At 36.2% G+C, this 13,066-nt stretch overlaps 1 protein-coding gene across 1 annotated transcript in view; it reads right to left on the bottom strand.

Moving 5' to 3' along the window:
• IL31RA (interleukin 31 receptor A) overlaps positions 1 to 13,066 on the bottom strand; it is a 79,553-nt gene that overhangs the window by 50,365 nt on the left and 16,122 nt on the right. Inside the window, exons 3-4 of the mRNA XM_017874208.1 lie at positions 11,185 to 11,302; positions 7,712 to 7,893 (exon numbers count right to left, since the gene is read on the bottom strand). Coding sequence (XP_017729697.1) covers positions 7,712 to 7,893; positions 11,185 to 11,302 — 300 coding nt within the window. The remainder of the gene's footprint in view (positions 1 to 7,711; positions 7,894 to 11,184; positions 11,303 to 13,066) is intronic.

The following is a 13,066-nucleotide window of genomic DNA, read 5'->3' as shown; positions in this document are numbered from 1 at the left end:
GCTGGCCCAGAAAAGGTTTAAATGTTGAATTCACTTAAGTTGCATTTGTTGCACCATCATGGAATCATGATGTGTATTATTTATAGTGGCAGTAGACTCCAAGGTGTAGAGAAAACTTGGGTCTTGGGTAATATGGACCATTTCATCCTCAGACTTGTTAGGAGTACATTTCTTGGTCTTGAGACCAGTATTCTTCAGTTACGTATGCAACTGCCTTTATTACACCTGGTTATCACAATTCAATTCTCAGGTGTTGCAGAAAAATCTACCTCTTTCAGACTGTAGATGGAAATAACCGTGAAAAAATGATGCAGATATCTTCTAGTTTGTGCTAAACACACTGCTTTATTTTTACAGCCCACATCTTTCATTGAGGATACGAATTGTTAAGAGGCAGTCTTGTTTTGCTTTTCAAAGACATTTTGTAGAGATTTTTCACTAATGTGAATCTGATTTTATCTACTTGATTCTGTATAGATTAAGTAAATATGTATGATAAAAAAAAAAAAAAAGAAAAAAAAGATGAAAAAAAAAAAAAAAAAAAATTAAAAAAAAAAAAAAAAAGACAGGGCCGGGAGTGGTGGCTCATGCCTGTAATCCCAGCACTTTGGGAGGCCAAGGTGGGTGGATCACAATGTCAGGAGAAAAAGACCATCCTGGCCAACATGGTGAAACCCTGTCTCTACTAAAAGTACAAAAATTAGCCGGGTAAAGTGGTGCGTGCCTGTAGTCCCAGCTGCCTGGGAGGCTGAGGCAGGAGAATCACTTGAACCTGGGAAGCAGAGGTTGCAGTGAGCCGAGATTGTGCCACTGCACTCCAGCCTGGGAGATAGAGCAAGACTCTGTCTCAAAAAAAAAAAAAAAAAAAGGGACAGAAACTGGCTGAACTAAACTTGTAGGAGCTCTGGAAATCAACCCAAGGTTTATAACCATCATAAACACCAAATCAAGACAAAGTCACCTTCAAAGTGGCAGGAAAATCGTTTGGTGGCTGTCTTACTTGCCCTTGCCCCACCCTCTGCCTGAAACATCAGTGGTCTTGGTTTGGAGAAAGTGGCATCTCTGCTCTTATTTCCCTTCTACCAACTGGAGAGAATAGAGAATACTTATTTACATTCCAGCCTGTTGGAAGGCAGACTAAACGACTGGTCTCTGTTTTGCCTAACTTTAATCTTAGGCAGGAAAAGAGCCAGGCAGTGCTCATAAAAGCTACAGGGAGACTACAGATTCATGGAAGCCTGGGGCAAGAGATTATGTAAGGAGACATACAATAAATTATATAAAATCATAAGAAGAAACTGGGTAAGACTCTTTGGGAAATTAAGACATTCAAAAGCAGCTATGGCCGGGCACAGCATCTCACACCTGTAATCCCAACACTTTGAAAGGCCGAGGCAAGCAGATCGCTTGAGCTCAGGAGTTTGAAACTGGCCTGGGCAACACGGTGAAATCTATAAAAAAATATAAAAATTAGCTGGGTGTGGTGTGTACCTTAGTCCCAGTTACTTGGGAGGCTGAGGTGGGAGAATGGCTTGAGACCAGGAAGGAGAGGTTGCAATGAGCTATGATGACATCACTGAACTCCAGCCTGGGCAACAGAGCCAGACCCTGTCTCAAAAAAACAAAGAAAAAAAGCAGCTGTGTGTATACATAGTGTGACTGAGAAAGCACCATCCAGACCTAGGCAAGACGTATACTCAGAAAAGAACTGAGAAGACTTTAAGTTTTCACCTTGGGCTAATCCCTAGGCTCAGAGTAAGCCCAACAAATCTATGAAGAACAGCCCCAGAACAGAGTCAGTCTGCAAAGACTTGGAGAGGTAGCTGTTTTTTCCAATGCCCAATTTTTAACAACAACAACAAAAATTGCAAGGCATACAAAGAAACAGGAAAACATGGCCCGTTTAAGTAAACAAAATAAATCCACAGAAACTGTCCTTGAGAAAGCCCAGCAATCAGAATTTCTAGACCAAGACCCTAAAATGAACATCTTAAATATGTTCAAAGAGCTAAAGTTAAACACGGACAAAGAACTAAAGGAAATCAGGAAAATGATACATGAACAAAATGAGAATATCAACAAAGATATAGAATTTTTTTTTAAAAGAAGCAAACAAAAACTCTGAAGTTGAAAATCACAATACCTGAAATATAAATTCACTACAGGGATTCAGCAGTAAATTTAAGCAGGCATAAGAAACAATCAGTAAAGGTGAAGATAGAACAACTGAAAGTATTGAGTCTCAGGAACAGAAAGAAAAAAGAATAGGGAAAAATAAAACAGAGTCTAAGGGACCTGTGGAACAGGATCAAGCCAACCAATAAACACATTTTGGGAGTTTCTGAAAGAGAAGAGAGAGAGGAAGTGGTGGAAAGATTATTTGAAGAAATACTAGCTAAAAAGTCCCCAGATTCGATGAAATACACAAATCTACAAATCCAAGAATCCCAGTGAATACTAAGTAGGATAAACCCAAAGAGACCCACACTAAGACACATTACAACCAAACCCCAGAAAGAGAAAGTCAGTCTCTTGGAAGCAGCAAGAGAGATACAACTCATTACATGCAATGGATCTTCAATAATATTATCAACTAATTTCTCAGCAAAAACCTTAGAGCCCAGAAGGCAGTGGGCTAATACATTTAAAGTGCTGAAAGAGAAAAAGAATGGTCAAATGAGAATTATATACCTGGCAAAACTGTTCGTCAAAAATGAGGGAGAAATTGAGACATTCCAAGATAAATAAAAGTTGAGAGAGTTCATTACCAATAGGCCTGCCCTATAAGGAATGCTAAAAGGAGTCTTTCAGGTTGAAATGAAAGGACACTAGACATTGACTTGGAATCAGATGAAGATATAAAGATCTCTAGTATAAATACGTGAGCAAATATAAAAGCTAGTATTATTGTAATTATGGTTTATAATTCCTCTTTTAATTTTCCAAATAATTTAAAAGATTAATGCATAAAAAACAATTACAGCTTTATGGTATACAATGGATACAGATATAATTTGTGACATCAATGACATAAAGTGGAGGTGGGGAATGCAGCTGTGTAGCAGTAGAGTTCTATATACAATTGAAGTTAAGTTAATATCATTTCAAATTAGATTGTTATAACTTTAGATGCTATTTGTAGTCCCCATGGTACTCTCAAAGAAAGTATCTATAGAAAATCCTCAAAAGGAAGTCAAAACATGTCACCATAAAAAATCAACTAAACACAAAATAAAACAATAATGAAAAAAATGAGGGATAAAAAACTATAAAATATAAAAAAAACTTTTAAATGTCAAAAGTAAGTCCTCCCTTATCAACAATTACTTTAAATGTAAATAGGTTAAACTCTCTAGCCCAAATACACAGATTAGCAAATAATTTTTTAAAAAAATCCAACTGTCTGGGCACAAAGGCTCATGTTGGTAATCCCAACATTTTGGGAGGCCAAAGCAGAGGGTTCATTTGAGGCCAGGGGTTCAAGACTAGCCTGGGTAACATAGCAAGTTTCTATAAAAAATAAGATAAAATTTTTAAATGTAAAAAAAAAGATCTAACTATATGCTATCTACAAAGACTAACTTTAGATCTGAAAATACAAATAGATTGAAAGTGAAGGGATGAAAAAAGATGTCCCATGCAAATAGTAACCAAAAGAGAGCAGGGTGGGCATACTAAAATCAGACAGAATAGATTTTAAGTCAAAAACTGATGCATATCAAACATAGCAAAAGTTTATTCATTTAGGTACCACTAATTATAATAATTTGTGTCAGAGATTGGACCAAAGTAAACCCTGGCATTATCTGTGAAAAAAGGTTTAAGCAAATTACCACTGTAAACTGGGGGTAGGGGGGACATATTTCAATTAGAAATCAAAATATAGATATATATATAGATATATATAAAGATGGAATCTCACTCTGTCACCAGGCTGGAGTGCAGTGGTGTGATCTTGGCTCACTGCAACCTCTGCCTCCTGAGTTCAAGCGATTCTCCTACCTCAGCCTCCTGAGTAGCTGGGACTACAGGTGCGCACCACCACGCCCAGCTAATTTTTGTATTTTTAGTATAGATGGCCTTTCACCATGTTGGCCAGGATGGTCTCAATCTCTTGACCTCATGATTTGCCCACCTTGGCCTCCTAAAGTGCTGGGATTACAGGCATGAGCCACCACCGCACCTGGCCCAAAATATTTTTAATTGCTCTTAAAAGCACTGTCATAGTTCTATCCACTTGAATTTAAATTAGAAAAGTTCTAGTGAAAGTAATGGCAAAAACCACAATTACTTTTGTACTAACCTAAAAATTATANTAAAAAAAGTTTTATAAAGAAACCAAGTCAAAACTACCCACAAAGAAAGCCCAGGCATAAAGGGCTTCACTGAGGAAATCTATGACAGATTTGAAAATAATTAACACTAGTCTTTCACAGACTTTTCCAAAAAATAGAAGATGAGGAAATACTTACCAGCTTATCCTATGAGGCCAATATTACCCTGATACCAAAAACAAAGATATCACAAGAAAGTTACACACCATATCCATGTTGAATATAGAAGCAAAAATCCTCAACAAAAAACTAGGAATCCAAATTCAGCAACATATAAAAAGAATTATACACCACAACCAAGTGGTACTTATTACAGAAATACAAGGTTTGTTTAACTTATGAAAATCATTCAATGTAAGACACCATTTTAATAAAAGACAAAACCAAATGACCATCCCACCAGATAAAGAAAAGGCATGTGACAAGATCCCACACCTATTCACGATAAGGAAACACTCAACAAACTATGAATGGAAATTTTCTCAATGCAATGGGTATCTACAAAACCCATAGCTAACATCAAACTTACATGATGAAAGACTAGATGCTTTCCCCCTAAGATCAGGAACAAGAAAAGGATGTCTGCTTTCAACACTTTTATTCAATGCTATACTAAAAGTTCTAGACAAAGCAACTAGACGAGAAAAATAAAATGTATCCAGATCACAAAGGAAAAAATAAAATTATCTTTGCAGATGACATTATCTTGTATACAGATAATCCTAAGGAATCCACCTGAAAACCTTTTAGAACCAATAAACAAGTTCAATATCCAATTACCAAATCAATATACAAAAATCAATTGTATTTATATACACTAACAATGAACAATCTGAAAATAAATTAAGAAAGCAATTCCATTTACAATAGCATTTAAAAGAACACAATACTTTGGAATAAACTGAACCAAAGAAGTGTACGACTTCTACACTGAAAACTGTAATAAATTAATGAAAGAAACTGAAGGCAGCCTAAATAAATGGAAAGATATCCCATGTTCATGGATTGGAAGATTGTATATTCTGAAGATTACAGTATCCGTATTGAAATTGCAGCTGCCTTCTCTGCAGAAATTGACAGGCTAATACTAAAATTTGTATGGAAATGCAAGGGACCCAACAGCTAAAATAATCTTGAAAAAGAACACAGTTGGAGGACCCACTTTCCCAATTTCAAAATTTATCATAAGGCTACAGTAATCAAGACAGTGTGCTATTGGCCTAATGACAAAAATATAGTTCAATGGAATAAAATTGAGAACCCTGAAAAATACCTTACATTTATGGTGAATGAATTGATTTTTACAAGGCTGCCAAGACAATTCAACAACATGGTGGGGGGTGTGTGGGGGCAGAAGTCATCTTTTCAACAAATGGTTCTGGGATAACTGGATATCCACATGCAAAAGAATAAAGTTAGACCCCTATTTAACACCATATACAAAATTAACTCAAAAGGATCAACAATTCAAATGTAGGAACTAAGACTTCAAAACTCTTAGAAAAAAACTACAGCAGTAAATCTTGCTGACCTCAGGTTAGGCAATAGTTTCTTAGATATGACACCTAAAGTACAAATAATCAAAGAAAAAAATATACATTTTGACTTCATATAAATATTTTTCTACCTTAACCATGTAAAAAGTAAAAGAAAACCCACAAACAGGGAAGAAATATTTGCAAATCACATATCTGATAAGGAACTTGTGCCAAGAATATATAAAGAATTATTAAAATTCAACAATAAAGACAACTCAATTATAAGTAGGCAAAGGATTTGAATAAACATTTCTCCAGAGAATATATACAAATGGCCAATAAACACATGAAAAATGTTCAACATCATTGGACATTGGATAAATACAAATCAGAACCATAACAAGGTATCACTTCACACCTACTAGGATGGCTATAATTATAAAAAGATGGACAATAACAGGTGTTGGTGAGGGTATGCAGAAATCATAACCTTTATGAATTGCCAGTGGGAATGTTAAATGGTACAGCCACTTTGATAAAGTTTAACAGTTCTACCAAAAGTTGAACATTGAGTTACCATGTGACTCAGCAATTTCACTAGGTATATATCTAAGATAACTGAAACATGTCCAGACAAAAAACTGTACACAAATACTCACAGCAACATTATTCATAATAATCAAAAGGTAACAACAAGCCAAATGTCCATAAACTGATGTACAGGTAAACAAAATGTGGTATATCCATCCAGTGGAATATTATTTAGCTATAAAAAGAAATAAAGCACTAATACATGTTGCAACATTGATGAACCTTGAAAACATTATGCTAAGTGAAAGAAATTAGACACAAAAGACCACATATTTTATCATTATATTTTTATAAAATGTATAGGCAAATCCATACAGGCAGAAAATAGATTAGTGGTTGCCAGGGAATGAAGGAAAGAGAAAACAAAGGATTGGGGACTGACTGCTAATGGGTATGAATTTTCTTTTGAGGGCAATAAAAATGTTCTGGAATTAGTGGTGACATTTGTACAACTTTATGAATACAATAAAAACCACTGAACTATACACTTTAAAAGGTGAAATTTACATGACATGAATTATATCTCAATACAGTTATAATTTTTAAAAGTGGTGAAAATGAGTCTTTGGAAAATATTTTTTTAAAGCCAGAAGTAGTGAGGCATTTTAAAAACTAATAATTTTATGCTCTTTTCCTTTATGAGCAATGACATTGGCAGGGTGGGGTGGTGGGGAGAGACCTTTTTCTTTCTTTGAGTGCAATTACAAACTACAAGAGGAAACCAGTGGCCCACAAAATAGCTCTTATTTCTCATTCCTCTTTTCTCATTTGGTGAATCCCTCCCTCCCTCNCTTTTATGCCAGTACCATGCTGTTTTGGTTACTATAGCTTTGTAGTATAATTAGAAGTCACACAATAGGATTCCTTCAGTTTTGTTCTTTTTGTTCAGGATAGCTGGAAAGCTCTGGTTATTCTGGGTCTTTTGTGGTTCTATAAAAATTTTAGGATTTTTTTTCTATTTCCATGAAGAATGCCACTGGTATTTTGATAGAGACTGCACTGAATCTGTAGATTGCTTTGGGCTGTATAGACATTTTAAGAATATTGATTCTCCCAATCCAACAACATGGAGTATCTTTCCATTTGTTTGTGTCCTCTTCAATTTATCCCTCCCTTCCTTCCTTCCCTCCCTCCCTCCCCCACTTCCTTTCTTCTTTAATTAGAAGATGAATTTTCTGTATACCCGCAACACGTATTATATCCTTGAACTCGATGAGCCTACTTTTAAGTTCACAGATACCTCTTTAACAAAGAAGAAGGAGGTAAACATTTAATAAAGAGTATATAAGAATATCAAATAACACTTACCTATGTCCTCTAATCTCCAATATGTCATATCAGATTTAATTACACCATCTCCAGTTTTAGCTTCCACCTCAATGGTATAATTATCTGGGATCGTTATTCTTGGAAGGAAAAAAGAGCACGAAGCACGATTTTCACTTGTAGAACTATTGGTTGTACAATTATCATGTTTTTTTCCAAAAGTGCTTTGAAGGAAAAAGTTATTCAACATGAGTTTAGTACAATGGTTTGGAAATATAGCCATATTTAATGTATTAAGCAGTATTTGTTAGTTTTTCTCTGGGTTTCTCTTGAGAACTGTATAGTCCAGGATATTTGGTTATCCTCTTTCCAAATTCCTTCCTCACCTCCAAGGAAAGGTAAAGGTTACCTGCTTTCTGCCACCTGAGATGCTTTAGGAGCCATGAAAACCTCTTTGGATCCCTGTAAGTCATGAAAAGCTACAGTTGCAGTGTATGTCCTATTGGCAAGAAATCATGAGTAGGTTCCTGAAAAAGCCAGATTCTAGCCTTAAAATTTTATTCTTTTACATATGTATGTAAAAATATATTTATATATATAAGGATTTGTTAAATACATTACAGTAGATACATAAATAGAATTTAAAATGATGGTTTTTAATATACTATATTTACTGATATGGAAAGATGCATCTACTGCTGGTGAAAAAAAGTAGGATGCATATCATGTATAGAATGATCACAGTTACATAATCATAAAGATATTTACATAACTATTTGTAGAGATATCTAGAGAGATCATCAAAATGTTCAAGTTGTTACCTTTGGCGGTGGGATTCTGGATAATTTTTTACATTCTTTATAATTTTCAGGTTGAATTTTGAACATTAGTATATATTGTTTTCAGAAAATCTTTAAAACAGATAGATTGATGATAGATTAGATACATACTATCAAGCTGTAACTTAATGAAAACAAATACACATATTAGTGGGAATCAGATGGGTGGTTCTAGCTATAGTCCACATGGTTCTGGGGATTGTGGAGGAGATAAAGCAGGCTGAGAACAGAAAAGAAGGCCCACCTTGCAAGGTACCAGTGTTTGCTGGTGTGCAGGAAGACATATACACATAGAATACATACAGGAAGACATAGTCACATAGAATCATGGAATTTTGAAACTAGAAAGGACCTCAAGAGTGGTTGATGGTTATTTTACAGCACAAAAATGGCCTCCAGGGCAATGTGTCATGGTTATAAGCACAGGTTCTAGAATCAGACCAGGTTTGAATCATGGCTTTGCCCCTATTAACTGTGTGACTTGGGCAAGTTCTGTAACCTCTCTGTGCCTTAGTTTTCTCATCTGTAAAATGAAGACAGTAATATATCTATAGCATAGGGTTATGAGGATGAAATGAGCTAATACACATAAGGCACTTTTAAAATGTCCAGCACAGAGTCAATACATGTGAGCTGTTACTACTGTTATTGTAGTTGAATGCTTCTGCATTTATTCATGCTGTGACCTTTGAGAAATGACCTTTCTCTCCTTTTTCACACCTCTAGACCTCCCTTGAGCCTCAGTTCAAAAATCACTATCTCTATGAAGGCATCCCCAACTCCTCCTTTTTTCCCCAGGAAAAAATATTTCCTATTGTTTCTGGACATCAGAAGGTTTTTGGCTTATTCCATGACCCACTGAAAAGTGCTCCCAGGTAGGCCATCCACAGGGAAACCCTTCCACTTTGCTTGGAAGAGATCCTCTTGGTGATAAACTCACAAAAATGCAAGCAGTCTAGGAGTTCTGGAGAGCCTAGCTGGCCTGAGACCATCAAGGGGAGCTGTGTATAGGCCTGGGGACGCCCAGGCGTTTTCCATTTCTCCATGTCCAACTGGTGATAATAATGACAACCCAAAGGGAAAGATGGAGGAAAAGGGGAAATGTTTCTATAAGACAGAAAAATAGGAGTAAACCTATAAAGGTGCCCAGATTCTCATTCTACTAGCAATTGATATTCAACACTGGGACTAGAACTGACAAATCTGGAAGAAAAGTCATTTGGATCATGGGTTATTAGGCCTCTATCATTCTTATTTTCTAAAACAGGGATGAGCAAATTACAGCCTGTAGGTCAAATATAGCCCATCTCTTGCTCTTGCACAGCCTGTAGGCTTAAGACTATTTACATGTTGTTAATGGTTGAAAAATAAATAAAACGAAGAAAAATACTTTGGGGCATGTGAAAATTACATAAAATTCATATTTCAGTGTCCATGGATAAAGTTTTATTGGAAAGCAGCCATGCCTATTGGTTTATATATTGCCTATAGCTGTATGAGTGCTATAGCAGTAGTGTTGAAAAGTTCTGACAGAGACCGATCTCCTTCTGAATATTACTATATTTACCATCTGCTCCTTTACAGGAGAAGTTTGCTGACTCCTATTTTAAAGCATCTCTCTGACATAGGTGCTCATAGCTGTATCAGTGCTGCAGAGAATACTGCTTGTTTTTTTTTTCATTTTTTCCACTGAAAACATAAAGTGGACTTCCCTTGCAACATGAGATTTTGCTTAAAAACAAAGAATTTGGAATCACAGACTAAAGATCATCTTACAATGCTTCCCAACATGGGCCCCCTTATTCATTATTCACAAGAAGGAAGTAATGAGCTATGTTAAAAAGTTTTGTTAAAAGGACACGGTGGCTCATGCCTGTAATCCCAGCACTTTTGGGGGCTGAGGTGGGCAGATCACTTGAAGTCAGGAGTTCGAGACCAGCCTGGCCAACATGGTGAAACCCCGTCTCTACTAAAAATACAAATGTTAGCCAGGTATGGTGGTGTGCACCCGTAATTCCAGCTACTTGGGAGGCTGAGGCAGGAGAATCACTTGAACCTGGGAGATGGAGGTTGCAGTGAGCTGAGATCACGCCACTGCACTCTAGCCTGGGTGACAGAGTGAGATTGTCTCAAAAAAAGAAAAAAAAAAATTTAACCTGCAAATATTTACTTAAAACATCTAACTTTTGGCTAGAATTATAATTAAAAATTATAAAATTTTCATTCTACAGAATTGGAATAAAGAGGGATGCTTGAGGTAGTAGAAAAAAAAATTGGGGAATCATTGTCCTGTGGAACACTGTTTGACAGAGGTCACACAGCAAATTAGTGGCAGACCATGGTCAATTGCCTCTTAGTTCTGGGTTTACAACCCTACTTACTATATCTGGAACCAGAAAGAATGAACAGTTTTATAACACATTCCGGGAACAGGCAGGGTATAGTTGGTGACTGATCTAGCCAATGGGGAATCCAGGAGGAGGTCACCACTGGCTATGCCACCCCTCCCTCTGCAGCTCCAGATCCTGTCCACAAGCCACTGGATGCACACAGAGATCGTCCAGAAGCTGTCACTAAGGAAACTTTTTGCTTCATCTGGGATGTGAATCATGAATGAATCAGAAGCCTCTGCCTCCCCCATGCCCCAACCGATAAAACACAAGCTTCTGTACTTACTAAGTTCTCTTAGCTGTGTACTGGGTATAACTGGTTTCCTTTCCTGGACTCCAAGTGCAGGTTAAATTTTTCCTATAGTAGTAGACACAGGAAATGTTCTCAGGCTTAGCTGGCAGAGCTAAATAAATTAAAACACACACACACAGACATAAAATTTCAGTATACAATAAATATTGCCAGCATTGAACATTTTAATGAAAAATATGCTGATCAAAAGCTAGATTTTTTTGGTTAGTGGCTAGGTATAATGGGTTCTTCCAATTAGTTTCAATGGAAAGAATCTAACTTCATCTCTTTAATCATTCCCTTTGAAGAGCTAGATTTCTACTTTTTTAAGAAATCCTTTTTTATATTCTTACTTAAAAGTAACATTGGAGAAGCAAGCATTTTTAAAACACCAAGAAATACATACGAAGTATTTGTGATAGACTCAGTAAAGCATCAAATGGTAGAATCACTCTGGATAACCCATGGGTAACAGATGGTGTGGGCATAAGCAAGAATATGACCATGCCACACTTCAACCATGTGTATCAGCAATTTTCTTTTCCAGAAGACTGTACAGTAGAGAAATTTATGAAATATCTTCAACTGTATCTTCATATCTTAGAAATCTTGCTCCTGAGAGCTCCCCACTCCATAGCATCCACACTTTCATAGGGAAACCAGATACTACCATCTAGAACAGACACCTAGACCTTTAAGGGTTCATGGGTAGAATTCAAGGGTCCATGAACTTAAATGGGGAAAATTTACATTTTTAAATTTCACTAACCTACTGTTGAAATGTAGAATTTCCTTCCATCATAAATGTAATCAGCAAACCACAGTAATAGCATCATTGCCTGTGACTTTGTCACCATTATAAATCACAAATATTTTCATATCATATTTTGGTTGCTGCAGGTATCTTAAAATATTTCTATGGTTTGGTTGTGTCCCCACCCAAATCTCAACTTGAATTGTATCTCCTAGAATTCCCATGTGTTGTGGGAGGACCCAGGGGAAGGTAATTGAATAATGGAAGCTGGTTTTTCCTGTGCTATTCTCATTATAGTGAATAAGTCTCATGAGATCTGATGGGTTTATCAGGGGTTTACGCTTTTACTTCTTTCTCATTTTCTCTTGCTGCTGCCATGTAAGAAGTGCCTTTTGCCTCCTGCCATGATTCTGAGGCCTCCCCAGCCATGTGGAACTGTAAGTCTAATTAAACCTCTTTTTCTTCCTAGTTTCGGGTATGTCTTTATCAGCAGCGTGAAAACGGACTAATACAATTTGAAAAAATTATCACTATTTCTGAATTAAGGTAATTATTAATATTAGACCTAAATTAAGGCAATTATTAGGTCTTCTTATTTAATGTGTTAATAAAGAAGACCACATATTACCAGATCACAAATTTCTTTAATATTTTGATGATTTCATTTCAGTATATTTTGGTATCTTTGTAATGCTATTTATTTTATTTGTGCATTTACAAACATTATTTTGAGAATCAGCCCATAGACTTCACTAGATGACCAAGGGGTTGATCATAAACACACACACACATACACACAAACACACATGCACAACTAAGAACTAAGAGCAATTTTAGACTAAGGACCATGTTCAGCTCTGAGGCTTATACTCAATTCTTTGTTGAGCCTTTGGCAAGATCATAGTCTTAAGAAGCAGGCATTTTTGAGAGAGGAGGGCAACTTCTTAAATTACATATCAAAGGAAGCTCTAGTGCTTTCTAGGAAGGAAGTCTCTACCAGACAAGAAGTAGGAAAAAGCTGATCACTTCTAACAAGTAAATATGGGGGCAGGGATGGGGAGGGAATGAAAGGAAGGTAAAGGAAAGAATTCTGATGTCAGTGTTCTTTTTTTTTTTTTTTTT

Source organism: Rhinopithecus bieti, unplaced genomic scaffold (genome assembly GCF_001698545.2).
Source record: "Rhinopithecus bieti isolate Rb0 unplaced genomic scaffold, ASM169854v2 scaffold_6513, whole genome shotgun sequence".
Lineage (NCBI taxonomy): Eukaryota > Metazoa > Chordata > Mammalia > Primates > Cercopithecidae > Rhinopithecus > Rhinopithecus bieti.
Note: the sequence above shows the minus strand (reverse complement) of the source record. Positions and strands in the feature narration are given on the sequence as shown.